Source organism: Aspergillus niger, assembly GCF_000002855.4.
Source record: "Aspergillus niger supercontig An02".
NCBI classification, from domain to species: Eukaryota; Fungi; Ascomycota; class Eurotiomycetes; order Eurotiales; family Aspergillaceae; genus Aspergillus; species Aspergillus niger.
This window is the reverse complement of record NT_166519.1, coordinates 1247924-1275411: the sequence shown is the minus strand read 5'-3', so window position 1 is coordinate 1275411 and position 27488 is coordinate 1247924. Positions and strand designations below refer to the sequence as shown.

At 51.5% G+C, this 27488-nt stretch overlaps 11 protein-coding genes across 11 annotated transcripts; 6 read left to right on the top strand and 5 right to left on the bottom strand.

Moving 5' to 3' along the window:
* Positions 1-123: 123 nt before the first annotated feature.
* An02g05410 (uncharacterized protein) lies at positions 124-1692 on the bottom strand (the record flags this gene model as incomplete). The annotated part of the gene is made up of 1 exon (XM_001399640.1): positions 124-1692. The coding sequence occupies one exon, from the start codon at positions 1690-1692 to the stop codon at positions 124-126; it is 1569 nt and encodes a 522-aa protein (XP_001399677.1).
* Positions 1693-2475: 783 nt separating this feature from the next.
* Positions 2476-6233, bottom strand: An02g05400 (uncharacterized protein; the record flags this gene model as incomplete). Its single annotated transcript, XM_059746301.1, has 3 exons — positions 2476-5444; positions 5523-6164; positions 6224-6233. The coding sequence occupies 3 exons, from the start codon at positions 6231-6233 to the stop codon at positions 2476-2478; spliced, it is 3621 nt and encodes a 1206-aa protein (XP_059599980.1).
* A 2436-nt stretch (positions 6234-8669) lies between these two features.
* Positions 8670-9987, bottom strand: An02g05390 (uncharacterized protein; the record flags this gene model as incomplete). The annotated part of the gene is made up of 2 exons (XM_001399638.3): positions 8670-8729; positions 8788-9987. 2 exons carry the CDS (start codon positions 9985-9987, stop codon positions 8670-8672), a joined length of 1260 nt encoding a protein of 419 aa, XP_001399675.1.
* Positions 9988-10541: 554 nt separating this feature from the next.
* On the top strand, positions 10542-12947 carry An02g05380 (uncharacterized protein; the record flags this gene model as incomplete). The annotated part of the gene is made up of 4 exons (XM_001399637.3): positions 10542-10619; positions 10703-10898; positions 11181-11392; positions 11451-12947. The coding sequence occupies 4 exons, from the start codon at positions 10542-10544 to the stop codon at positions 12945-12947; spliced, it is 1983 nt and encodes a 660-aa protein (XP_001399674.1).
* Positions 12948-13308: 361 nt separating this feature from the next.
* An02g05370 (hypothetical protein) lies at positions 13309-14042 on the top strand (the record flags this gene model as incomplete). Its single annotated transcript, XM_059746299.1, has 2 exons — positions 13309-13437; positions 13677-14042. The coding sequence occupies 2 exons, from the start codon at positions 13309-13311 to the stop codon at positions 14040-14042; spliced, it is 495 nt and encodes a 164-aa protein (XP_059599979.1).
* Positions 14043-14269: 227 nt separating this feature from the next.
* Positions 14270-15115, top strand: An02g05360 (uncharacterized protein; the record flags this gene model as incomplete). The annotated part of the gene is made up of 2 exons (XM_001399635.1): positions 14270-14932; positions 15008-15115. The coding sequence occupies 2 exons, from the start codon at positions 14270-14272 to the stop codon at positions 15113-15115; spliced, it is 771 nt and encodes a 256-aa protein (XP_001399672.1).
* A 324-nt stretch (positions 15116-15439) lies between these two features.
* Positions 15440-16096, bottom strand: An02g05350 (hypothetical protein; the record flags this gene model as incomplete). The annotated part of the gene is made up of 4 exons (XM_059746298.1): positions 15440-15528; positions 15613-15646; positions 15793-15832; positions 15909-16096. The coding sequence occupies 4 exons, from the start codon at positions 16094-16096 to the stop codon at positions 15440-15442; spliced, it is 351 nt and encodes a 116-aa protein (XP_059599978.1).
* A 306-nt stretch (positions 16097-16402) lies between these two features.
* On the top strand, positions 16403-17365 carry An02g05340 (uncharacterized protein; the record flags this gene model as incomplete). Its single annotated transcript, XM_001399633.3, has 1 exon — positions 16403-17365. The coding sequence occupies one exon, from the start codon at positions 16403-16405 to the stop codon at positions 17363-17365; it is 963 nt and encodes a 320-aa protein (XP_001399670.1).
* A 392-nt stretch (positions 17366-17757) lies between these two features.
* On the bottom strand, positions 17758-19559 carry An02g05330 (hypothetical protein; the record flags this gene model as incomplete). Its single annotated transcript, XM_059746297.1, has 6 exons — positions 17758-17872; positions 17898-17988; positions 18472-18863; positions 18946-19048; positions 19112-19355; positions 19557-19559. 6 exons carry the CDS (start codon positions 19557-19559, stop codon positions 17758-17760), a joined length of 948 nt encoding a protein of 315 aa, XP_059599977.1.
* Positions 19560-20521: 962 nt separating this feature from the next.
* An02g05320 (uncharacterized protein) lies at positions 20522-25075 on the top strand (the record flags this gene model as incomplete). The annotated part of the gene is made up of 1 exon (XM_059746296.1): positions 20522-25075. One exon carries the CDS (start codon positions 20522-20524, stop codon positions 25073-25075), a length of 4554 nt encoding a protein of 1517 aa, XP_059599976.1.
* An 849-nt stretch (positions 25076-25924) lies between these two features.
* An02g05310 (hypothetical protein) lies at positions 25925-27360 on the top strand (the record flags this gene model as incomplete). Its single annotated transcript, XM_059746295.1, has 7 exons — positions 25925-25982; positions 26174-26245; positions 26353-26449; positions 26634-26720; positions 26777-26905; positions 27112-27189; positions 27252-27360. 7 exons carry the CDS (start codon positions 25925-25927, stop codon positions 27358-27360), a joined length of 630 nt encoding a protein of 209 aa, XP_059599975.1.
* Between the last annotated feature and the right edge of the window lie 128 nt (positions 27361-27488).

The window sequence follows — 27488 nt, the reverse complement described above, 5'->3', positions numbered from 1 at the left end:
ACTATCTACTATGGTATTGAGGTCTGCTGTAGATAAATGTAGACATAGTATATTATTCCTGCTATTTGCCAGTTAGCTACTCACTTAACGCTATTATTGTATACTGCTAATAGTTATAGCAGACTACAACCGTGCCTGCCGGCTCGACACCCTCGCCGCCGCAGCCCGACCAGCTCGTCGTCCAAAGACAGCCCCCGACGTCAATCCACTGCCTCCAGGATAGTTGTCATAAAACAGTCCTCCCAGCATCTCCCCTGCGCAGTACAACCCCGGCACCTCTTGGTTTGTTGTCGACGACACCACCGCCGCCGTCTCCGGACGAACCGCCAGTCCACCAAACGTAAAAGTGATGCCCGCCGTGACCCGGACAGCCAGGAACGGTCCTTGATCAATAGGAAGCGCCCAGTTCGACTTGGGAACTGCCAGCTCCAAGCCCTCCGACTGCGTGGTAAGTCCATCTTTGACAGCCGGATCCCACTTCCCACCCGGATGCCTGCGCTGGCGCTCATAAACCGCCTTATTATAGTCATGGATGGTCTGCTCAAAGCGCTTCTTATCCTCGAGATCAAACTCGGCACACTTCTCCGCCAGCTCACTGATCGTGGCCGCGCTGATATGCTGCACTACCTCCGGCCGGTACTCCTCCGACCGCAACCAAGGGATCATCTTGGAGTCCCAGATCTGGAACGCCATGTGGCCGGGCTGGTTGAGAATCTGGCGTCCGATCATCGCATACGTATAGTTGCGCAGATCCGACCCCTCGTCCACGAACCGGTTTCCCTGCCGATTGATCATGATGCCCAACGGATACCCGGACTTGGTGAACTCGTTGGAGATCTCCCGGTCGCCCGTATCGGCCGGTGCGTTAGCATCCCACGCCACGCAGTGACATCCTGACCAGTTGCCCGCCTGCTTGGCTGAGACATCCCGGATCGCCATCTCGAATCCATCCCCAGAGTTATAGGGCGTGCCGCGTACCAGCGCCACGTCCCAGTGTGGTCCAAGGTACTGCGCGCGCATGCGCGGGTTCCCTTCGAAGCCTCCGGCCGCGAGAATCACGGCCCCAGCCTTAACAGTCTGCTCGCGGCCGTGATGCGAAACCACGACGGACGTCACGGCTCCAGAGACCGGATCCGTTACTAGTTTCTGAGCAGCGGTCGAGAAGACCACCTTAATGCCCAGTTTCCGGGCTGCTTGCAGGTGATCCTGAATGAGACCCTTGCCGCCATCTTGAGTCTTCAGCGCAAGACCACCCCAGAACTTGAGGCGGCCGTTGACTTCATACGCCTGTCGATTGAAAGAGAGCTGGAAGCGCACGCCATTACTAGCCAGCCACTTGATCGCCGAGTTTGACTCATTGACGAGTGTCTGGCAGAGCTCGCGGTTGGTGCGCCGCCCCGTAACACGGTTCATGTCGCCGGTGAAGTCCTCCACGGTATACGGCTTCATATCAATCTTCTTCGCCGTCTCCGCATCGACATTATTCACGATGGGAAGCAGATCCGGCAATCCGCCGTGGACGGTGCGCATTGCCCCCGCTGTGAAGTAAGAGTTACCTCCTGCCCATTCCTCCGGACATTTATCGATGATAGCAACGTGTTTTGCGCCGGACTGGACTGCCGAAATGGCTGCGCAGAAGCCGGCATTCCCGCCGCCAATGACGAGCACGTCGCATTCTGAGGGAAGAGCCATGATGCTAGAGTGATGTGTCTGTGTGTGTGGGTGGGTGTGCCTGTGCGTGCGTGCGTGCGTGTATGCGTCAAAGAGAAAAGAGCATTAGTGCATTTAGTCTGCTAAGGGAAGGAGACTGATGATCATCGCATCAAGTAGATACATAGTGCTCTGGGATCTGTGCTCAAGTTGCCTGCGGCTTTGTATGTAGCGACGGACGGCGGGGATGGTGCCGAGGATGGGGGAATGGGGTTGGGAAACGGAGAGTTATGCTCCGTCGGTGCCACGGAGGGAGGCGGAGAGAGTCTTTCCGGTCGGTCTGGGCAGCGCTGCTTGATGTCATCGGAAGTAGGACAGGAATGTTAGGGAGAAAAGTGGATAGCTCTGCTAGAGCGATCGAGGGTGACTCGGATCTCGCAAACGAACGCATGCATGGCATGATGCGCGGAGTGTGAGTGCGGGTGCTCCCCACGCTGCAAATTGCGGGGGAGAGAATAGTCGAGGGTCGATCGGGAATGGAAAGATCGATCGCTTCGATCAATCAGTTGAGTACTAGTTTGACTTACAGAAGTGCCGAACGGAAAGTAAATGGGATAGAATTATATTGAACGTTGAAATGTTGGATATTGCCATAGACTACTATATCTTAGATAAAGATGGTTCAGACACGCCAAATCCCGCCAGAGAAACACCGTAATTGAACAAGCCCCAATATGTTGAGAAGATAGAAAAACACACGGCAGAAGAGGGTACAGAGACAGAGAAGAAGATGATGATAAATGACACGCGCTGGCTGGCTTTTGTTCAAACTATGATAGACAACTCAGTCCGGTCCAGACCATCGTCTTCCAGGCCGGGGTAGTAGGGAATCATCGCGTCCGCACTCTGCACGTACGCATCGTTGTACAGTCGCCAATACGGCGTGCGCACCTTGCGCGCCGGGTGGAACAAGCCTGCCCACACGTAGTTCATGACCACACCGGTGCCGACTGCCATCCGGATCGCATCAATGGCTTCAATGACACGGTCGATGACGTGGGGGCTGGTCTCGAAGATGTTGGGGAACACCAGGTTAAGCAGATGCACCATTGCGTCTTCACATCCCAAACCAACCACGCCCAGCGCGATGTGCTTGACAACGCTGGCTGCGGTCTGCCGGTGCACCTGGTCGCGATCGATGAGAGCATCCTCCAGAAGAGGCGTGACTGCGTAGACGTAATCCTTGGCCATCTCGCCAATGTACTCGAACAAGAAGGACATGGCCTTGAGCACACCGTTCTGGACGTTCAGTTCGGGCACACGGTATTCGTTCATCAGGGCCGGCAGGACGGTGAAAGGTGCACAAGTCTCAGCCACAATACCGATGGCGACGGCGGTACAGACACGGGATTGACGTTCTTGGACACGGAGGTTGTTCAACAGCGTCGCCAACACATCCTGGGGACCGATGGCCTTGGCGATGAAACCGAATGTGTTGTTGGCAGCACGACGGATACCCTTCTTGTGAGCCTTCAGCATGTCCAGCAGCTCGAAGCAGATACGCATCCACTCGCGGGCGTTGACCGATTCGGGGCCACGGTCGGCAATACGACCGACCAGGTCGATCGTGTTCTCTTGCACCTTCTCGTGACGGTTACGCAGGATAGGAGTGAGTCGAGGCAGCAGATCTCTGATAGGAGGCTGCATCTGGTTGATACCAACGACAGTGACGATCGAACGAAGAGCACCAAGGATGGAACCAAGCACCTCGGGGTATTCTTCACCCAAGTATTCGTAGAGCACAATACCAAGCTTGCCCATCAGAGCGTCTTCTCCACACTGCTTCATGACCATTGCAATGCGCGAGATCAGATCCGCAGCCTGCTGACGGACCGTGGCGGATTTGTTGTTCAACCGCCAGAGGATGGTACTGACAATCTGAGGGAGGTAAGGCTTGCAGCGAGTGCCCAGGGCGTTGACCACCGTTCCGAAACCGTTCAGAATCACAATATCCTCGATGCTCTGTTCCTGGAAGGCATAGAGAACACCATCAATGAGTCGTTCCTCCAGCCTCTCGGAGATATCGGCAGCTCCAAGGGCTGCAATAAGCTTCTCCACGGTCTCCACAGTCATCTTCCGGTAGGGCTCGCTTTCATCCTTGAGGTTGTTCACGACGCGCTCCAAGATCTCACCCACACCGACCTTCTGGCCAAGATCCACGGTCGTATCAACAACCTGGCGATAGTTCCTCCGGTCCAGCGCCATACGTCGCACCCAGAAGCTCTTAAAGAAGTCGGTCAACACGTGCTCCTTCAGATAGCTGGCTGTCACACCATCAGTGCTAGCACACTGCGACACTACCTTCAAGACGACCTTCTTCATCTCCTCGTCGGGAGAGGAGAATTCACGAAGAAGGATCTCCATGATCTGACTAGTGTAGTAGTTCGCGTATTCCTCGTCCATGAGAGGGATGATGTAACCGACTGCCTTCAAGAACGCTGCCAGACCCTTACCACGCTGCTTCCGAGCTCCAGTCCACAAGGGGTTGAGGATCTCATCGAAACTCTCGATACCGTACGGGTTGGCAGCTTCGGCCAAAGCAGCCACGGCCAAAGCAGTGACGGTTCTGACTTTAGCTTGCTCGTCGCTCAGGTTGTCGGCGATACAGTCGACCAGCCCCTTCAGATGGGGAAGAATGGCACAGCCCATAAGGATAGGAATTTGCTGAACAATCTTGACACCAGTGTGCCTGGCCTGCCACGACTTCTTACTCCGACACACAGCACGAAGGAAGGGTAGAAGTGCAGGGATACCAAGCGCAGAAGCAACGACAGCAAATGCTCGAGCAGTCGTGTTACGGACGTACTCATCGACATGGTCAATATCGGGACGCATCGTACTAATCATCGTGGCAAGACCGGCCGCCTTGGCCAAGTTGGAGATAATTTCACGACCCTCGACACGAGCATAGTAGTCTTGGTCAATGAGCAAGGGCTCGATGACGACCAGGATCTTGTGAACATAGGGACGAACGAGATCATCCAGCTTGTACAGGACACGGTCAATAACCTTGACCAACAAGTGGCGCTCTTGGTCTTCAAGGGACTTTTCCATAAGAAGTGGGAGAATCTGATTGAAGAGAGGGCCGGCACCGAACTGCCGCGCGTTGTCTGTAAGCTGACGCAGTGCAGTCTTTCTCATAGGCGGAGTGCCGTTCTTCACTTTCAGCAACAGTCTCATAATCTTCCTTTCCTTCAGCTCCTCCACGGACATCGCACTCTCATCCCCACCTTCCATAAGTTTTCCAAAGTAGGCCATATCTTCCGGCTTGAAGAACTGCAAGTCACCAACACCGGGAATTTCGGTCGGTAGCTGCTTGCCCATCGCACGGGCGCTCTCTGGCTCCTGCATCATAAAACCTCCAACTCCTGTCGCACTGGCCATTGGTGCCGGTGTCGCCATAAGCTTTCTCGCGGGGTTCCGGATTGGGGCGTAGCCCGGAGGAGGCTCGAGGATCTTGTAGCCCTCCGAGGGCAGCATCATATCAAGTTCTTCATCCGACAGAGGAGCATTGCGTGCAGAGATATCAGTTCCAAAGCTGGTGGGCATCATAGGCACACCTACTTGAGAAGGATGCATCGGGGTAGCAAGCCCTTGGTTACCCACGGGGGTGGATGCCGCAATGGCCGGCGCTTGATCCCATCGAGAACGACGCTTAGGGGCTTCCTCGGCGGCGGCGCCAGGGACGGCAGGTGCAGGCGTTTGATCCCAGCGGGATCTCTTGGCCTTGGTGTCTGCGGGCTGCGGGGCCTCAGCTTCAGCCGACTCAGTAGGCTCAGATGACACATCCCACCGTTGTTTACGCTTGCGACCGGTGGCGACCGAAACGGTCGAGCCAGCTTCGGCGTTTTCTTTGTCCTCCGACTTCAAGGTGGCCTCATGCTCCTGAACATCGTCCTCTCCACGAGCCTGCTTCTCTGCGATCAGCTTCTGAACACGCTCTTCTTCTTTCTCAAGCTCACGTAGAGCCATAACCTCACGGTAGGTCTGGCCCTCTCCTTCCACGTTTGCATGTGTGTTCGCGGCAAACGGATCAGCTCGTGTAGGCGTCAGCGGACCGCGGTTGAAGCGACGCTTCTGATAGTCCGTTTCGCGATCAGCAATCCTGGCCGCCTTCTCGCGGCCCAGAAGAACGTCCTCCTCTTCCACACCATTGCCTTGGGCAAATTCATCGATCTGGCTCCTTGTCGCGGTATATTGGCCCACCAGACGGTGGCCTCCGTCCGCATCCTCCATGTCTTCATCTTCGCCATTAACGGCGATGGATGTGTCGTATCCCGCATATCTGTCAGCGCCCTCGCGTTCGTAGAGGGTGGTATCGAAGGATTCAGTCAGGGAGGCCTTGGTCGAGTTGTCAGTGCGCTGGCTAGACGGATCAAAGGTCCTAGAACCTTTCTTCGCAGATGCAGCAGCGTTCCGCTCAGCTTGGAGCTTCCGTACAGCTTCGAAATCAGCTAAAAGAGATTGTCAGCCTATCATCAGAAGCAAGATTCGCGATCAGAGAGTTACCTACCGTCGGACATGGTGGCGGTTGTGGAGATCCCAAAGACGAGAAAGAGAACGAACACTCCCAGGCAGGGGTAACAGCAGCTACATTCGGATCAAAAACGGACAATAGCAGCGACCTTGGGGGCGTGGAGGGTAATGCGCTGATGTCTCGCGATGAAAATATCAAGAGGACGTGAGGTGAAGTTCGGCGGCGGGACTAGATTGATGACTAAGATGAGGCACGTGATGGCCGTGTAGCTGTCATGGGTTTCGCTTTATCTCACCTTTATGATCACTCACCCCTTGATATTATTCATTTGGGTCCGTTTAGTTCTCAACGGCCCTGGATGTGTTAAATATAGTCATTTGAATGCTATATTAACTTTGTAGCTTCGTTGTATATAGAAATGGTTATACCCGTTGCCTTCAGATTGCCACAACAACAAATCAGTGAATCAGATACTACGTTTCGATACAGTGTTATAGCACATCTATAAGGCTCACACTGAGGCTCCAGAGGGTCCGAAAAATGGTTCCCTATACAAGAAAAATGTACATCGTGATGTGAACAGGATATTGAGTATGTAAGACTGTTTCGTGGCTATATATCACCACTTGCTTTGGTATGCATAGCTGCAGTGACCGAAGTCCATACAAGTAGTTAGTACTGCGTATTTCTTTCCCCTCATGAAACGCTTCACAACTGATGTGATTAGTACACAATTCGGTGTCTGCTAAGAATAATAAATTGTCCCATGATCTAGGGACTTTGGTGTCCATAATCCAACGAACATTCCTAGAGCTTGCTCGGCCTACAATCCTGCCACAATGTCATGCTTGAAGTTGTTTATACCAAGGAACCAGTTTCCATTGTGCGAAAACACTAACTATAGACTAGGGTGCATCTCCTACATACAATCGGATTCGCGCTGTGGCATTGGATCGAGGTCCTTAAATACAGATACTCTTCATTATTCGAACCGGATATATATATCATGGTATGTCAAATTGACCTCTACCACCAACGGTATTTACTATTTCGACGACCACTTCATCTATCCCCCGACAGAATATTGCGGATTATTCCACATAGAAGAAGACATTCAGTCCAAAGCGCACCCTCATGCACATTGTTCTGAGGTATATACATTATGTATACAGGATAGTATCACATTTGCAGCCGAAGCTCTTCCAACTTCATCCATACTCTCGTACAACCGTCAGATTACTTACCACAAACAAGTAATGACCGGTCACAATCTTTCCAGCCTAACAGCTCTTTGATACCAAATTAGTTGTTTGTAGTTAAATCTCATTCGAAAAACTAAATAAAACAAATAAATTATAATCGAGCACCTGAAACCGAAAGCTGCTCCAACCGAACAAAAATCCAAAATGACATCATGCCATCTCCACGCGGCTAAAAAGCAACTCCACGCGGAAACAAACCACAAAACAACCAGAAACAGAGAAAAAAACATGTCATTCCCTCAATATCCAAAAGAAGACATGTGAAAACAATAATAAAAGAAGATATCTGTCTCTTTTGATCACAGTCCCCACCGTGTTTCAGCCCAATATGCGACTGTTATGTAGCAGATTAATAACGGTTTCCGCGAGGCCATAGCATACGCACACACGCGCAGTGGGGCATACTAGACCACTACTGTCGACATACCATTCTTAGTTAGATCGGGGTTTTTGTACATGGGTTGTATACGTCAGCTTCTCTTTTCAAAATTAATTCCTTTCTTCTTTGCCAATGTTGTGGGATTCGGACTTAATTACTGATTTCATTACTTGCTGTATGTGTGTGGGGAGTGGGGTTGCAAGGATTGAGATGAGACTATGTGTCTGTCTAATGAGCGGAGGGGGGTGTAATATGATATAATATATGTGGTGTTTCAGGCTCTGTTGGCTGCTTTTGTTTTGCTTCATAGTTATTACCTGCTGATTTGGGACGGCATGGGTCGGTGGACTTGCTTATAGAGCGTATGGCATGGCATGGGTGTGATATTAGTTTGAACGGTGGTGGGTGCATCTGCTTCGGCTATTGGGCATGTAGCCTGTCGAAGGAGGACACGATTACTAGACTGGGCTGAATGATGCTAAGAACCTGAGTAGTACGGTAAGAGTGCTTAGAGCTGACCTTTAGAAAGCATGTGTTCTCGGAGCTCATAGGAAGAAGATTACTCAATTGCAACGATGTGCGGAATTGGATGCAGAAGACACCCAAAGAGCCGTCAGATTACGTCTAAGCGATATGGAAAGTCCTGAGCATGAGCTAAAATGGTTGACATCTCTATTCGCGACTATTACTTCCTCCGTATGCGAAAAGGAATGACCAAAAGGCCGATAGTAAGCATAATGTAGTATAATACCCAAAACGCCAAGGATATGGTAGCAAGTGGTGATATGCACAGTTGAAAATCGACGGCACCAGGCGGTCAGTGATGGTTCTAAGAGCAAGCCTAGTGGATTCTGTCCAGCTTGGCCCGGTTCATGGCGATCTGATCGTCGACAAAGTCGCTCTACAGCGCAGTTAGTCAAGATTCGAGTTCGTGATGACAAGAGCTCCAAAGGACTTACCTTGGCCGTGATACGCTCCAAATGACGGTTCTGTTCGTCCAGCTCGCGACCTGTCGCCCGAGCAAGTCCATTCAGGCGGCTCGCAGCTCCTCCAAGCAGGTCCAAATTCTGTTCGATCTCGTTCTCCATCGCCTCATCCTCGCTGTCCGCCTCGAATTGGTACTTGGCACGATCGGTAATGTTGGTCCTGTTGCGCGTGGTCTGCTTGGCCGCCTCCTTGTCGATGTCTCTGAACGTGCGCTCCATCCGCTGGTTGGTCTTGAAAGCCTCCTTCTCGGTACCCTCGCGAGTTTCCCGCTCTGCTCGGTGGGTGTTCAAGATTCGCTCATCACGCTCTCGCCGGCGCCGGGAACTGGTGAAAGGATTGGACACGTGCACAGCGAACATACTCTTGTTGAGTGTCTTCAACTCCTTAGCCTTCTCCTCCGCGATCCGTCCCTCGACTGTAGCAACATCCAAACTCTTCTCGGCATCATGGATACGCTCTCCCTGAGCACCCAAACGAGCAAGTGTCTCTCGACCCGTCTCTTCGGCCTGGGCAGCCACACGGAGTGCATTGCGAGTTGAGGCGACGTCGCCCTGTTTGATGAAACGGATATCCTGCTTGATGGTCTGAATTTCTTCCTCCTCTTCCTCCTCAGCAGTAAGGTGGCGCTCCTGGTATGTGGAAGTGTTGTACTCGTTGCTGCCTCCGCCATACGCAGCTCCGCCCTCGGAGTAAGGCGGGGGAGGGCCGGCCTGCTGTTGTTGCTGTGCCCGATCCCGAGCCCCTCCAAAAAGCGCATCTCTGTTGCCATCTGCCGCCGCGGGGTCATTGGGATCGGCGCTACCTAATCCTCCATAGCCGCCAGGGCCGTACCGGGAAGCGGCAGGGGCAGCAGGACCCCCGCCACCAAAGCGGTCGGATCCATAGCCGCCTTGGTTTCCATATCGATTCGGCGCATACCCTTGATACTTGTTATCTCCGGGGATGTTATGGGCACCAGAGGGGCCAGCTGCGGGCGGTTGTTCTCCGGCTGGCAGAGGAGCCACACCCGCCTGCATCTTGGCCTTGGTGTAAGGGTCGGTCGGGATAGGTTTAGCGTAGGGGTTGGCAGGCGGCGCAGGGCTCTTGCTCTTCGATCTGGAGCCGAAAAGTGCCAGACGATTGCCGGAATCCTCGTCATCGTCCCCGGACTTTTTGAAACCGAATCGGCCCATGGCGTGGAATGCGAGTGAGATTAGTTGTCAAGTATGAGGATGAGAGACGGTCAAGAAAATGCTAGTAGCGATTAATCCGGTGAACGAAAGGAGAGAATGTGAAAAGAGGACAGATGGAGGTAGAAAAGGGGATCAGAGAGGGACCAGCGCGAAAGATGTGAAACCAACGATAATAATAACTCCAGTTGGTCAGGGGAGCAGCAGCCGTCAGGGAAACGCCTCCTTAGGCATTATTGGATGGAGGGTCGAGACCCAAGGCGGAGGGTAATTCTGATACATCATTCGAGACAGAAAAAAAGTTAGTTGTGAGAGTATTGACGGTATCAGAACCACCAATATGACAGGCAGTGCACGCACTAATCCCCAAACGGCTAGTGGGGTGGCTGGACCCTTTTCGCAGCCACGAACCAGTGGCTGCAAACGTGCAAACTTTCCCACTTCGAGTTGATGGTTGCCTTCGTTTGGCTTCCGCCTTTCCTCTCTCCCTCATCCTCTTCCCTTCTTCCCTTCTCCTCCTCCCCAATCACATCGCCGGAGCATGCTTCACCGCAGCCATGGCGCCGTATCCAGGGTCTGATGCAGACTATTTTAGGGACAAGGCGCGTAGGGATTTGTTAACTCTCCTTGAAGGCGTGAGTAAGCCTCCAACAACGTGTCCCTCAAGGCAGCAGTGATCCTCCTCGCCTCCGTGCATGAGCTGAATCTCGTGGTGCAGGTACGTGGTAAGAAAAACCTTGTCGTCAGTCAGGATCTGGCTGGTCCAGTCGGGCTGTTCGTCAAGTTCTCGCTGCTCCAGGAATACGGTGTAGATCGCGTGTTCCTGCTCGAGAATGGCAACGTGGACTCCTCTCAGCGCAACGTCGTCTTCCTAGTCCACGCGGAAAAGATACGCCAGGTGCGGGCCGTGGCAGGTATGTCCATTTCTTCCGGATCACCACCCCGTCGCCTTATCCCATTGTAAATTCTCTCTCTCTCTCTATCTCTCTCTCCTGTGCCTCGTCTTGCGATCATTGGCGAAGCTATGCCTCTATATCTCTTCGGGACAAACAGTAGATTACGCAGATCTATCTTCCAACTCTACGTAGTCAGTCAAGAGATCCCAACATAGAGAGATTGTATACAGCTCATCTCTAAGGCTTTCTTTCAAGTCGCGTCCGATTGAATGCCATCAGTATGAGCTAACATGCCTCTAGAACAGATTCAACGCCTCCAGCGCAACGGCAATGTTGAGCATGAAATCTCCATATTTTGGGTTCCGAGGCGGACCCTCGTAAGCAATTCCATTCTTGAAGAAGCTGGCATCATAGGCGACGTGAATATTGCTGAATTTCCACTGTACTTTGCTCCTTTGGAGCAAGATGTGCTGTCTCTGGAGCTGGAAGACTCCTTTGGTGACCTGTACCTGGTAAGGAAGAGCACAACTTCCTGTGTGTCAAACATAATTAACACCTGGTGGCACACAGCACAAGGATCCGGCATGTATTTTCCACTCCGCAAAAGCCCTCATGGACATCCAGCAGAGACATGGCTATTTCCCTCGTATCATTGGCAAGGGTGACCATGCCCGACGCCTTGCAGACCTCCTACTGCGGATGAGAAAGGAGCTTGATGCTGAAGAGAGCTCGGGGTTGGCTGGAGTCTCTGCCAGAGGCCTTCTCCCTAGCGCAAACACTGAAAGCCTTATCATCATCGATCGGGAAGTCGATTTTGGAACTGCGCTCCTCACACAACTGACCTACGAAGGCTTGATCGATGAAACGGTGGGCATCAAGAACAACCAAGCAGATGTGGACACCTCCATCGTCGGGCCTACGGCAGTGCCTCAAGCCCAGGAGTCTTCTAAAGCCCCCCAGCAATCCTCAAAACAAGGACAAAAGCGGAAAGTCCAACTGGACTCGTCTGACCAACTCTTCAGCCAGCTGCGTGACGCCAACTTCGCCATCGTAGGTGACATCTTGAACAAGGTCGCACGCCGTCTGGAAAGCGACTACGAAAGCCGGCATGCCGCCAAAACCACCTCTGAGCTCCGCGAGTTCGTCAACAAACTTCCCACTTATCAACTGGAACATCAAAGTCTCCGAGTCCACACCAACCTTGCCGAAGAAATAATGAGAACTACTCGCTCAGATATCTTCCGCAAGATTCTTGAGGTGCAGCAGAACAATGCCGCTGGCGCTGACGCTACATACCATCACGACGCCGTTGAGGAGCTCATTGCTCGCGATGTTCCTCTGAAGACCATTCTCCGTCTGCTCTGTCTTGAATCCTGCATGTCCGGTGGTCTCCGGCCACGCGACCTCGAAAATTTTAAACGCCAAATCATCCAAGCATATGGCCATCAACACCTTCTTACCTTCTGGGCTCTCGAGAAAATGGAACTTCTTCAGCCTCGTTCTTCCGCCACCACCATGCTCCTCCCCACCGCTGGCGCCCAGACCGGCACCAAGACCAACTACGGCTACCTCCGCAAGAACCTCCGACTGGTTGTCGAAGAGGTCAGCGAAAAGGACCCCAATGACGTTGCGTATGTCTATAGCGGTTTTGCCCCTCTCAGCATTCGTCTCGTTCAATGTGTTCTGCAGAAACCGTATATCCTTTCTCTCGTCAGGGGTGGGCCTATCACTGCGGCGACGCCCAGTCCTGCAAGCGCCTCGTCCCCGGGGTGGCTCGGTTTTGAGGACGTAGTAAAGAGTGCTCGGGGCGCTACATTTAGCATTGTACAGAGGGGCGATGATAAGGCTATCAGGGCGCGGCAGACTATTAGTGGCAATAACGCGATCAAGACGGTTTATGTTTTCTTTTTGGGTGGAATTACGTTCACAGAAATTGCGGCGCTGAGATTTATCGCAGCGCAGGAAGCTCCCAGACGGAAGATTGTGATTTGTACGACGAGTCTCATTAATGGTGATCGGATGATGGATGCAGCGATCGAGAAGGGGAGTTTTACTAAGCTTGAGTGAAGAGTAGGTAAAGACATACTGTTAGCGATTGATGATATCAGCTCCACATCGTATGACAATTTGGACCTGTAGGTAATGCTTCAAAGACTATAATCTGGTGCACCGCTACCCATCGCACGTCTCAGTATCCCCATAGATTCAACATAATAATGCCTGACACGGAAGCACGACTGATTATGCTCACAGTATTTCCTTCGAGTCACCGCGGCTTATAGCAAGCAGTAACCATGTCATAAAAATAAGCGCCTCCATCACATATGAGCCATCTTTCCAAGCCTTTTTGTGGGGTGTCGACATAAAGAATACGCTGTGCGTTCAGAGCTGCGAATAGAAACAACCAAGCGGTCTGAGATATCTCTGCATGCAAGTAGCCACATACTATGTCACTGCAGCTGGCGTACCAAATCGCCTACGCGCAGGGTTAATTTCACACAGCACCAATAGCTTTAAAGGACATTGTGTGCCACGAACTGCGCATGACATTGTGCATGTATGTAACTGCACCAACTCCCCACGAGTATATCGAATAATAAAAGCAGGCGCTAACTCGGCTATACGACCGCAGGTGTACCTAAATTAAGAGATTCTGGTTCGGAATTGTTTTCATCGGCCGATGCATGGCCACGAGGGCAACGGCGCTTACATCAAACCTTGTTGGTTTTATGCGCGTCTCACACCCACTGCCGTCCACGAATGCTTGTTAGACAGATTGCAAGGTAGATTACACAGGCTTATGGCTATATCCGCAAGGCTACTTTGGGTGTAGCGCCTGTGCTGCCTATAGGATATAGCTTGCTGGCCGGGGGTCCATGCTATGTCCGACTGACTTGGTTGAATGTTGGAGGGTTGTTGCCTGCGGATTGTCTTTGCATGCGTGATATCAGGAATACTGAAGTTATTCTTTCTGCTACTTTGGAAGAAGGCTTCTGTATCGTTGATTCCAGTCCTCACCGGCTACTTTGTGCTGGGGCAGTGTATCTGGCTATCCAACATATCGTTGCTTGCGTGTATCAACTGGACTGGATTGATTCAGCATGGCTCAGAGAGAATCCTGAGGGCTGTCAAGGCAGACTGGTTATACTATATTTCTTTTGAGAATTGATATTAAGTGCATAGGTGTTGAACCAGTGAATATCAGTATCTGCAATAACTGAGTGGATCATTCACTTTCTAGTTATATATGTCGATGCTTCCTTCCATCAGAACAGCTTTCTCCTCACCACCAGCCCACTTCTTCCTCTGCTTGAGTTGAGAACAGGAACTCACAATTCAAACCGTTCGCAAGCTACTCATCTCTCATCCAAGAAACAAACATCTCCACCATGATGCTTTTCAACTACCTCCTCGTCTTTCTCCTTCCCCTCCTCGTCACCGCAATCCCACACTCCACCCCCGATGATTCCAATAACACCGAGACCGACATTGACACCAACGCCAACGACATCCTAACCACCACCTCCATCTTCAGCTCCACCATCTCCACCCTCAAAGGCCTTGACCTCACTTCCTGCTCGCTCAATACCACCACTCTCAACATCAACTACAACCTCACAGCTCTCCCCACCCCAGCCACCAACCTCACCCTCCAGCACGTTGCCCTCGGCCGAGGAACTCAAAACTACACTTGCTCTTCACCTCAGAACACCACCAGCAAACCCACTTCCGTCGGCGCCCTGGCCACGCTCTTCGATGCCTCCTGCATCGCCTCGGTCGACGAGGAGCTCCTGCACCACCTCCCTGCCCTCGTGCAAGGCATTCCCCTCGAAACGCTGGACTTCCTCGCCACGTTGATCAGCCTGGCTGGTGCGGGAGAGGGCATTCTCGGCGAACATTACTTTACGGGGAATGGGCAGCCGTCCTTCGATCTTAGGTTTAGTGGGGATGAAAATTGGGCTACGATGAAGAAGGTTGCTAGTGCTAATGCCCCGAAAAGTGTGGATGTGCCGTGGCTTAAGTTGGTGGAGATTGAGGGAGAGGGGATTAAGGTATGTCTTGTGTTGCCTCTGTTTCTGTGTCTGTGCCTGTGTGCTTGGGATAATTGGTATTAATAATAATGCTAGGAGGTGTATCGCGTTTATACCGCTGGCGGTGTTAGTCCGGCTACCTGCGAAGGACAGGAGGGCGAGTTTGAGGTGGAATATGCGGCGGAGTATTGGTTTTATGGATGATGGTGAATATGCTTCCATTCAATGTTTAGTAGCTGGTTGCTGGAGGTTTGCTCTTGTGCTTTGATATGAGGGAGGTGATTATGGTGGTTTGCGCTAGTGACTATTGGCTTTAACAGCCTATTTTATTGAGCAACCTAAATACATAGTTATTATGCCCACAGAGACAGAAGGGCTCCAGTCGTACTGTTTTATAAAACCAAGATAAGATACCATCGACATATTCCGTCTACTACAGAAGCACAAACCACACACTCTCCTTCTCGACAGAGCCATAGCAACTTAATGTCTATACCCCCACAACCTATAATCAGCAGCTTCTATAACTCAAACGCCAACTACAGCGCTTAAATCCAGCCACGCCCGCATTTCTCCGCCACCAGAGCGCCCATCCAAGCACCACGTCAACACCAAGTCTGTGCTTCAGCTGGCAGATGGGCCCAATAATTCCACCAAAAGTTAAGCGACAGACAGAAGCAACATACAAACTTAACACCAACTCACTGACTTCTCAGCCACAATCTGACCGACAAGCTCCGCCACCACTCAAACACTAACTAGCAGTTATGCGGGATCTATCGATCTAATTCATCTGCCTTTCAGCTATCATCCATCCTCAACAAAGTTTCAGATCGGAAGCAAGCAAGCACATACATGAACTAACATTCTACTAGTAATACCCTTTCACATTGGGTAAATCCCATTCCATCATAACGACGCCTGAACAAAGTAGAAACTCAAATCCAATAAAGAAGCTGCCCATCCATTATGCGATTATGTCATATGGTTCACTCACGTGACTCCATTGTCTCCCCCAAAACCGGTAAGCTCCGGCAGACTCACTGGCCAGCCAGAACAGCCAGGTAGACAAGAGCTGAGAACTGGAACCTGGAACACCCGCGTTTCCCCAAAAACGCGTAGCTCAACCACCACTTCCGGACGGACCTTCTTTGCTCCCATCCACACCCACCTCTCCTCCCCCATCCATCTCTTTTCATTCTCCTCTTTCTTTCAATACAACCATCACAACAACAATCATCATTCACGGGTTTTTCCTTTCTCAATAATTTAAATTGAATTCGTTATTGCGCATGGTGGTTGTAAGAGTGTAATCAGTCAATTGCTTGCTTATTTCTTTTGATCTATTTCAATCCCCATCTCACCCCCCCAATTCGTCCGTCTGTCGCAACTTGCTTGCGCGCTCACATACCCTACCATTACCCTCGTCTATTACGATACGCACCTACCTACCTCACTTCCTATCCTCCTATCGCATTACATCTCATCAAAATGGCTACCGACTACAGCAAGAAGACCAACGCCGAATTAATCGAGATCCTCAAGTCGCGCAATCTCCCCCATACGGGCAAGAAAGCAGAGATGGTCGCTCGGCTACAGGAGAACGATAACAGTGCTGCCCCGTCTGAGGAGAAGCCTGCTGCTGCCGCTGCTACGAAGGGTAGTGGCGATAACAACACAGACGATGTCATTGACTGGGAAGACGATGAGGTCCCTGCTGGTGAGGCGGCTGCTAAGGCGTCGACTGCGACGGGCGCGGCGGCCATCGCGGCCGGTGGAAAAGGCGAGGTAGAGAATCCTGTCAAGGTCCCGAATCAGAAGTTGGATGAGGAGGCGAATCCCGCGACGGCGAATGATTTGAAAGTGGAACAACCTGGAGATGCTGCGCAGCAGCAGTCGAAGGAAGAGGAGGGTGCTGCAGCCGCCGCCGCCGGCGCTACGGAGAAGGAGGGCGAGGAGGAGAAGAAGCCGGCAGTTACTTACTCCGCTGGGTTGCCGATTACGGAGATGGAGGAGGAATTGAAGAAGAGAAAGGCTCGCGCGGAGAAGTTCGGTGTTACGGAGGAGTCCAAGGCTGCGATTGAGGCGGCGGAGAAGCAGCTTGAGCGGGCGAAGCGGTTCGGTACTGCGGCTCCGGCTCCTGGGGAAGTTGGTGTGAAGAAGTTGGATGAGGCGTTGCCGGAGAAGGAGGAGAAGTCACGCAAGAGAGGTCGCGGTGATGAGCAGAGCGGTGGTGGTGGTCGCGGTGGGAAGAAGAGGGATCTTGGAGGGAGGAACAGATTCCGCGGCAGAGGAGGACACGGTGGGAACCGTAACCAGGGTCAAGGTCGTCCTCAGAAGCAACAGAATGGTGGTGGTGCTACTGCTGCTGCTGGGGCCAAGACCACTAATTGGAGTGAAAAGGACGTCCAGGCCATGGAAGCTCGGAAGAAGAGGTTCGGAGCTGCTGCGTAGACCCAGAGGAGGGTCGCAATGTGATATTCCGGTTCATATTTCTGCTATCTCTTCTTCTTTCTTTACAGGTTACTGGCGTTTTAGGGGAATTCAAGCTTTGGTCTGAAAATATGCTGTTGTGTACATGTTGCGAACTGGAGTCGCGGTTGACGGTGTGACAAGAAGTCAGGGCCATTAAGGAGATCCCGGCAGGCATTGTTGAATATTGCCCGGAGATTTCCCCTGGATGTGGTCAAAGATCCGTGCAGGGTGACATGCATCCATCCAATCCGCCCTTGTGTTGCTTTCTTTTTCCTACCCTTCTTCAGTTATGGTTTTCCCCATCAAACATTGTTCACCATCGACGAAGACACGAAGCGAATAATATAAGAGAGCCTGGTGTACAGCATAAGCTATCGAATCCCACGTAAATAGTCGAGCTGCAAGCCTAATTCTGCAGTGGAACTCGTAGCATTCACACGTTCAGCTGAAAATCCCTGGCGCATGAGCATGATGGCGCCCCAGTTCCTGCAGCGCCAACCGACCGACCGACCGACCGACCGTGGCTTCTTTCCTGGCTTGCCTTGGGATCGGATCGGATCTGCAGTAGTCTATCATCACGCACATTCCTTCTGTTTTCGCCCCTGGTCGCATGTATATTCCGTTCTAGACAGACACGGTAAACAACCAACTGTGAACAAATCTAGATGCTTCGTGATTGGCATAAGTCACATCGCTTAGGGGAGACGAGGGAGGGGTTAAGTTCAGATATAGTAGGTAGGCCAGAAGTCAGTTAACCGCTGTCCCACTGAATCACATTCACAAAAAGGCAGGGAGGGGGCCTTTGCTTCACTCTGTCGGGCAAAAGCCCTTCGTAGTTGGTTCAGCGCGCCCGTGGTGCTAATTGCTGAGCCAGGCCCCGTTCACCTTGGATCCGTCAATCAGGCGTGATTGTCGCCCCGTGTTGAATGTCTAGCGGCGGATCAAGACCCACGGCTCAGCGACTCCGCATTCCCCTCGGATCGGGGGGAGGCAATGAGGCACTTTTCTTACTTTAGTTGATTTCAAAGGATTGCAGATAGGGAATTAGGGGCCGACTGTGGTTTGCTAAGGCGGCGGGGATCCACCGGGTTCAGTCCTCGGTCTCAGCTGCTGTGTGCGGCCTGTAGCTTCGGGGATGTCACTGGTTGCGTGAAAGGCACGCGAAGGAACAAAGTATATCATGTTTGGCCGTTGTGAGAGTGGATCGAGGCAAATATCCAATTCGTTTTGTGTGATGGGGGCCATAGACGATGTGACTGGATGGGGGAGTTGAATGGATCGGGGCGAACCTTCCGGTGTACCAGGGTTGAGTGTAGTACCTTGTTGCGAATTCGAGCACACACGGCCGAGTGAGAGTGAGAGGAAGTTGACTTGGAACTCTCTAGAGATAACAAAGTAGACAGTGCAATGTAGTTGATTCCTCAAGGACTCCAAAATCCCATTGTGGGCGAAAGATAATGAAGGGCCGCAGGTGTTGCTATAATTAAAATGGAGATGCTAAACTCGGCCTCTCCGAATAGTCAGTGACCATCAGTGACGGTCAGTGACTACCACCTGACCGGCTTGGGTCGCCGCCGCGAAAATCTCCGGTCAGCGTCAAATCAGCATCCATATTCTCCATAACACACAGACCAGTTTGAGCTCGAAGCTCGCTTTTTAGTCCTTACAAAGCACTAGTCGACTGCGGCAATCCTGACTGACAACTGACAGAAGACTTACAGTGACCACCAGCATGCTTGGCTGATGCCTGCATCTGCCATCCGCGCGTTGGCCCACGGCAAATGGCCGGTTCAGCGCACGACGGTCTTCCCGCTATCTCACGCCACTCAACTCCATGTCGACCTGTCAAGCGATGCCGTTGAACAATCCCCAACCATGGAAGGCAATGGTACTTACCAGTTAGAATAGCGGTAACGACCAGGAGTGGGCCGCGGGCATGGATTCCTTCCACTGTCTGCGGGCCTTGCCTCTGCTGTCCTTACATGTTGTTCCCAGCTTGGTCAAGGTTCACGGCTTTCAAAAGATAATTCGCCAGCCTGCTCGTGACTTCGGCTGATTTAGATAGACTCCAGGATTGAGACCGTCGATAACAGAGGTCGGGATTACAGAAGATAATTCATCAGATCAAGAAAGGGAAGCAGAGAAAAGGAGAAGTGCCTGCGCCAATTACCATCCTGGTCACATCACTACTCGAATCCCGACCCAGCGTCGATCGCACAAATCGCGCCAGGATTATCTGTGATAGTTGACGCTCTCTAGACGGATCGTTTACCTGCGAATCGGGTTACTGGTTCCCCCACTACGCTCAATGTCTCCAAACGGGGTTCGAGGGTAGTCCTGGCTTGTCCAGGGTTTCGCAAATGGTCCAGAACTATTCCTGGTACGGGACTAATTAAGACTTCCAGGTCCCAGTTCGCATGCCCTTCTCTTTCTCTCCCTTTTCTTCTCTTCTTCTGGTCGTCTCTATCGTTCTTTTCATTGTTTTTTCCTGTGTAGCTGGTCTTGGTTGTTCTATTCTACGCCATTTAATGTGGCTTCTGCATAGTCTTCCTTTCTTATTAGACCGACGCTCTCTGACGTGGTCGTGCAGACCGAGCTCGACCTTTTTTTTTTTTATTTTTTCTCCTGCATTTAGCCACTCTGGACGTCTCCATACTGTGGCGCAGCGCCTGCACGGTGTACTCTTCGGTCTTTTGTATATTTTACTCTTCTTCTGTTTCCATAATTGCAGTCTCGTATCTTCTTGTCGGTCCTGGTTATTATTATATGACACCCGCCCCGCTAAATACGACCGCTTATTTCCCCAACGCTCCATCAGTCGTTGGCCCTGTTCTGAATAGCTTCCTCCTGCCCCGCCTCTACATACCCCGCTGCGCGGTTATTTTCTAGGTTTTATAATTGACCGGCACCTGTCACTGTCGCAACTCGCACAATTCCCTGGCATGTTATGAAAGGTAAGTCATCCTCCAGCTGCTGGCATTGGCTCAATGAAAGCTCACAAGCCTTATCGCTGGTAGCGTTCACGTCGGCTATAAATATCATCAGACGGAATGATTTCCTGTCTACCTCGTCCTACTTCTATCGCTAGATCGTTGGTCTTCGGACTACAACTGGAGGCTGGACCCAGGTCACACCATGTCGTCGCACAAGTCTGACGGCGGTCGAATACCCCGACTGAAGAATGTCGCCAGCCAGTCCCGGAGCGTATCGTCGCCCGCGATGGCCTCAGCTCGGCTTCACGACGCCCCTGCCCAGCTATTGCCCAGGCCGCAGATACCAAGACCGACGCTTCCCTCGACTAGGGCCATCCGAGCGTCATCGGTGTCCAGTGCTGAGGGAAATCGTCACAGTGTCGCACGATCAGACCCTTCGATGATCCCGGCCGGTCAGCATGCTCGTCCATCGATACCTCCGCGAACAGCCACGCATCCATTGCCGCCGACACCCTTGCATCCAATGCCGGATGGAGGCGTTTGCCAACCCTTCCACATGGCTGCTGAGCCCCTGAATGCCCTTGACACCGACAAGAGGTCCCCTGCTCCCGGTCGACCGCGCAATGTCTTGCGGAGGAAGGCGCCGACAATCGGTCAACATACTGCACAAAGTAAACCAAGCTTGGAGAGGATACGACCTGAGAAGCTGAATGTGATTATACCAAAATTTCCTATCATTGGGCCGACTCAGAGCGCCTCTTTACAGTTCGCTACGAAGCATTCGGTCTCAGCGTCGCCAATGGCTTCGGAGGATAATCTTTCGAGCATCGTACCGCAAGCTCACGTCCATACCGGTCCGAAGGAACTTGCAAGCCTCAGGACCACTATCAACACACAAAACCTACCACCCCCAACTCCGATCATCCCGTCCGCCAGTAGTCCTTCCACAAGATATTCAGAATCCCCGGGTGTGTGGAGTAGGACTTCGACTCCAACTACATTATCTTCCTATTCACCAGGAATCGTTCATTCTGCAAAAGCTCCACGCTTAAGGCAACCTAGTCCATCCCAAAGTCGACTTCCGGTGCTCTTTCACCAGACACAGCAGGCAAGTCCAGCAAGTGACCGAGCGCGGTCGGGCGCAACACAGTCCCCATTGTTGGACCAGAGCACTAGAGCAAAGACATTCGTTACTGAGGGTGAGACAAAACAGTTTCCGGCGAAGACCGGCACAACGAACACTACCAAAGCATCTTACAGCCACCTTCCCCGTAAGACGTCCACAAGCAGCACTCGACGACTTTCGACCAAAGAGAAACCAAATGCTGAGGCTGAACAAAAAGTAGAGAAAACAGTCTCACGAATCATGTCTAACGCAGATAAAGTACGTGCAGACTTAATTGATAAGCCTCTTCAGATACCCAAAAGGCCGACCAGGGAAGGCACTCACCAATTGATACTGGAACCGTCACCTGTGGTACAGAGCAATATACCGCCCAAAACGGTGACAGGCCACAAAAGGCGAGACTCAATTGAGAGATCCCCCATTCTGGAGAGGCGTCCAGGGTTAAATAGGTCTGCAGCCACCTCGATCGACTCGCTGCACGCAAGGGCTCCCTCTCATGCCCATGCACCAGCATCGCCGGAGTTATCACGAAAGTCACCTCGCCAACCAGCCAAGGAAGAGAGGCCACAGCATGATATTGTGGGCCCAGGAGAGTCACGAGGTCTTGGCCTCTTTACAAAAAGGTCGAAACCTGACATGGATACGCGGAGTGAAGGTCGCTTAGCTCGTAAGGGACCTGCTGCTGGGACGGGACATGAAGGCTACGGCAGATATGCACAGCGTGGCCGCAGATCAAGCGTGAGCAGTAGCACTAGCCGAGCAAGGTCAACTAGCACAACCAGAAGCGGCCCTAAGTCTGTTGCCAGTAGCAAAAGCAGCACTAGAAGCCGGCCGGAGCTAGACCTTGACGACTTTTTGCTCGATCGCCTTGAGCCAGTGATTATCAGAGGTGGGAATGTGGATGGGATTGCTTCTCAGAGGAGGCCAAGCGAGCAAAGTACAAGTGGTTTCAGTACAGCATCTACCTCAAACCTGACGCAGCCGTCTATAATTTCCGAATCTCCTGGTTGCTCTACAGAGACACTGGCTAGTTCTCGAGCATCTACAGACTCATCGGAGCTGACAGCTAAGGGCATGAAGCATCAGATATCATTTGAACAGCAGAGGGTGACATGTTCTCGCCTGGAGACAGGTCCGAAGGTCACAAAAGCGCCTGTAGCTTCTTCAATCCAGGACTTACATCAATCCCTTGAAGTCCATCCTACGCGTTCCAGAGCACCAGAAGAGACGCAAACTCCACAAAAACAGACGAAGCGAGGCCTGGGCTTGAAGTGGAATTTCTTTCAGAGAAAGCAAGAACCCGAAAAGGCAGAAGGAAAGATCCAATCCCGTACTGCTCCTCATCTTCATGCGACAGTTGCTCCAGCGCCTGCACACCGACCAATTGCGCACTATGCTCTAATCGACATAGACTCTGACCCCTTGGAGGAAATCGTACACAACGTTGAGAACTCACCACCCACCGAAGATGACGAACTCAGCTCCCCAGTGGAAGTACCAGCTGCTCTGAACATCAAGAAAACACCAGAATCCATTCTTCTACCCTCGCCACCCAAATTGCATGATGCCATATTTCGAGATCAGCCTCAGTCGCCGAAAGTCTACTTCAACAAAAGCCTGATACCACAGAGCCCAGAGGAAAAGCCGGAGGGAGAGCGTCAAAGTCGCCTGACGTCCGTTGGGCGTATTCCGCGTGTAGTCTCAAGGCGCGAGAGGCCGCATAAGCCGGCTGTGCAGTCCTTCTCGAGGCCATTCAGTGTGGCTCAATCACCCCCGTCCTTGACTGCCCCGGTTGCTGAACACGCTGGTGGTATCTCGTTCTCACCGATTTTCACTCCGAGCCCTCTTTATCCTGCAATTTCTGGCAAATCCGACTACAAGTTTGACCTCACAAACCCTTTCAAGGATCCCATGAAGGGTAGTGTCTTAGACTTCATTGCAGGACCTTACTCCAAAGAAGAGTTCATGAGATTCTCACCCAGAAAAGATTCCACTTTGTCCACTTCTAGTGGCTCTGACAGCCTTGCTGCTGTCACAGCTGTCATTCCAGGCCCTAATACTGAGTTAACCGAGGATGAAATATGGGGTGAATATGATGACTTTATCGACCATGTGCTTTCTCCGCAAACGACAAGCACGCTCTTTGAATCCGAATCCGAGGTAGATCGCAAGCTTGAGCTAGCCACGATGGCGAGCAAGACACTTCAAGCAGAAATCAACGAGGCACCAGAGATGTCTACGTCATCTGAGAAACCTGCAGTCGAGCTTACGGCTTCGTCACCCAGATCTAGCACTGGCTCTGTCAGGCTTCGACGGTCCAGAATTATTGCAGAGCTACATTCGTCTTTGGTCCCGTCATCCCAGCCTTCGTACAGTGAAATTATCGCTAGTTACTGTGACGATCGAAGCGAGAGCAGCGTAGTGGAGAAGGAGGCAGAGGACAGGCTATTGGCACCAAATCCAATAGTCGAACAACAATCAGGCTTGCTAAGTTCTCCAGCCTTGGCTACATCACCGAGCTTCGAGATCTGCCGACAGCGCAACACCGTCCTCTTCGATATCGCAGAACGCGATCGTGAAGGGCCCACTGCTCACACCAATATCCGATCCGGATCTCTGATGACAAGCCGATGGTTATCCTTTGGGCGGGTGCTCTTCAGTCCCGCGCACAACCATGCCAAAGGGTCAGACAAAGAGCGTATCCTGGTGGTTGATGGACTTGGAAATGATGATTGGTCATTCTACTGTGCTTTGACATATCCGAACGCGGATGTATACAGTCTTACTGACGGAATAAAACCAATTGCATCCAAGCACCCACAAGCGTGGCAGCCTCCATCTAACCACCACACCATTCAACATGCGAGTCTCGATGATCAGCTGCCATTCCCAAGGGGCTTCTTCGCGGTGGCCGTTCTGCGATTCCCCGCTGCCTGTTCCGAAAAGGCGCAGGATAACATCATCTCTGAATGCAAGCGCGTCCTTCGCGCAGGCGGCTATCTGGAAATGAGTATCCTCGACCTGGACATGGTGAACATGGGAATCCGCACGCGAAAAGCCGTGAGGACCCTGAAAGAACGGACGTATATATCCGACCCAAACATCAGCCTCAAACCTACAAGCGACAGCATTCAACGGCTGCTAGGACGGCATAAGTTTGACAACCTCCGACGATGCATGGTACGGATCCCTGTCGCTGGAATGATCGTTCGATCATCAGCGTCCTCGACTTCCACCTCGTCATCGAATCCATCCACCATACTCGCAACGACCTCCCCAAACACCACTGTATCCCCCCTTACAGGCCTGTCAACAGCTGCCAAAGCGAAAGCAAGGGCGCATGGAAAGTCCTCCTCCAACGACACGGACCTATCTCTAGGCGATCTCCTCTCTGACCCTTCCCCCTCGCCTTCAAACGACGAATCCATTCGGAAGATCGTTGCTAAAGTCGGTCGATGGTGGTACACCAGATGCTATGAAATTCCTGTGCTCCCAAACGGCGACGTTGCCCTTAGCATCTGGTCTGACAGGAAGATCCTTCGCGAATGCCAACAGCGCGGCACCGGCTTCCGCCTGTGGATCGCATATGCACAGAAACCGAGCGAAAAGCGACGAACAGCAAGTGTGTAGCAGTGATGCTCATGACCTAATCTATGTGATGACCGATATGATATGACTTTATGATAATGCTGTCGCTATTGTTACACAAACATCCAACCAACCAACCAACAACCTATGTAATGATGTCTGTCACTCTTACGGTACAGGAGTCAAAGGGTCCAGGAAAGACAAAACCAGATTGATTGCCTGATTGATTATGAACATGATACCTTGTGCATGTACTGCTTCTTTTTTTAATTCACAACTGCTATTTTGGATCAACTTTCAGTCTTAAAGCTGGACTTGGGGCGGCTGTCTGAACATTACGCTATTAATTTAAATTTAGTTCATCAATCTGGCGTTGACTTCTTTTGACTTGAAATTTCCTATGGTACTTGTTTCGATTATTCCCCCTCCATAAAGCAGGCTTAATGGGTAAAATGGTACTTATTCATTTCTTTCAATCCAAATTCCAAATCTGACTACGACCCTGACTATATTCGTGACACCTGCCATCATATACATACAACACACATGAATCAGTAAACGTAACATATCTACCCACCTTCTCGTCCATGCAGTTGCCTATTCCAGGCATCTGTATTACCAATTACCCTAGTACTATCTGGCACTTCGCAAATTAGAACAAGATAACATAATCATCATAACTTATCCCAGTATCAAAAGATACCATGCATCAGATCAGGCAGTTATTTTCCGGTCCTGATAATATCTATCTGAGAGTACCTTCATCCCTTACTGAATCTTCAGGATCTTACTATTTTCTTCAGAAGGATGTGAATCGCTCAAAACAGAATATATTGATCCTGTCAGTCATTGCATAAGTACTATCCCCCCCATGCTGATATCACGATCGTAATGTCGCCCGTCCGATCGACCGACCGATATCAGCCTTTGAGTCAATATGAGATCAGTGGTTGAACGGATTCGGATTCGGATTAGTACTTAGTACTCCTGGCTGTTAATGTACCTACATACGAAACTGGTAATATGATGAATACTATTTGGTAGAGGTGAGGTGACATTGCCACTGTGGCAGACGGATATACTACATCACAGACTGACATACAGTAAGTAAGGGGGTATAGTTTTTGTGATGTTATTCAGGTAATCTACTAGTCTTAGTCTTAGTGGCGAGGTGGGAGAGCGAGCGACCGATCGGATTGCTCTTGCAGGAGGGTGAATCTACAAATGGAGACGAATAGAGACAGGGAGAGAGGTGTTGTCTGTGGCGATGGTAAAATGGCTATGTAAATCATGATAGAAGTGGTGGTGGCTAATGGTAGTAAGTCCTGAGTTAACTTTCTTGGACTACGTTGGGGTGCGTTTTGTGGCTTTGACGGACATTAACTATACCGTTAATGTGCTATTGAGCATGCACGAGTAGATATTTGCTTTCTGGTTTACGTCGATGTGCTTTTGTGGCTGTCGCAGAGATTACCTTGCGTGTTGATATGAGTTGTGAGAATAGTCAAATCCTTCTACAGGTTTCTGGACGATAGATAGGTAAGGAGGGCATTCGAACTTGCTTGGTGTAATGCTTGATCCATTGGATTTGTTGTATCAGGATTGTTGCTGGTTCGCTGGAACTTGTTGAAGAGGGTGTGTGTGCCATGGCTCGTGATCGGGGTGTGAGAGGGGGCAGAGTGAAATGGTGAAAATTATCTGAACATGTGTGGTCGCATGGGGACTGGGACGGCCGCGGAGAAGGTTCGATACCGCGATGGTCGCACATGGTTATGAGTTGGCGGACCAGGGTTGTCCGGTCTGTGTGCTTCGTACCCCGCAATGTCCATCAGATGGAGCTGAATTCGCGGCAAGGGTTGAGCGACGTGCTGTGTAGTCTCTGGTTGTGGTGGAAGAGGAAATGAGTTGAACTTACCATTGTGAATCGGGGCATGTTGGGATCTAGAACCAGATGCTCCTGTTACTTCACCGGTAACATTGTTTTCATCGGTATACTAGTCCACCCTGGGCCCCCAAAACAGATACCCAATAGCACTGCCTCTGGAAGAGGGGAACGTCGTGGGCTGTTGTCCACTGAGGGGTTGCGCGCTCGGACAGTGCCTAGGCCGAGTCAATGGCATGTTTGACATCCCCGTCGCTCGCTCCCACTGGCCAGGGTAGTGTCTGTGCTCGACGGACCCCGGCCCAGTGGCATTACTACTCGGCTTGTGCGGCGGAGGACCTACACCCGGGCTAATGGGGTGCCCCCGAAATTGGCATCGGACCATCCGATATCACTCGATGAAGGTAAATCTGAAGAGCGGGGAGGGACGTGGCTCTTAGCTTAGGTCGGTCATGGGTATGGCCGTCATGTGTACACAAGAAAGATACTGGTAGGGCGCAGTCGGGGTGATCGGAAACCGCCTGGTGGATCGTATGCTGTGCTATCACTCGCTCATGCTTGCGTGGAACGTTG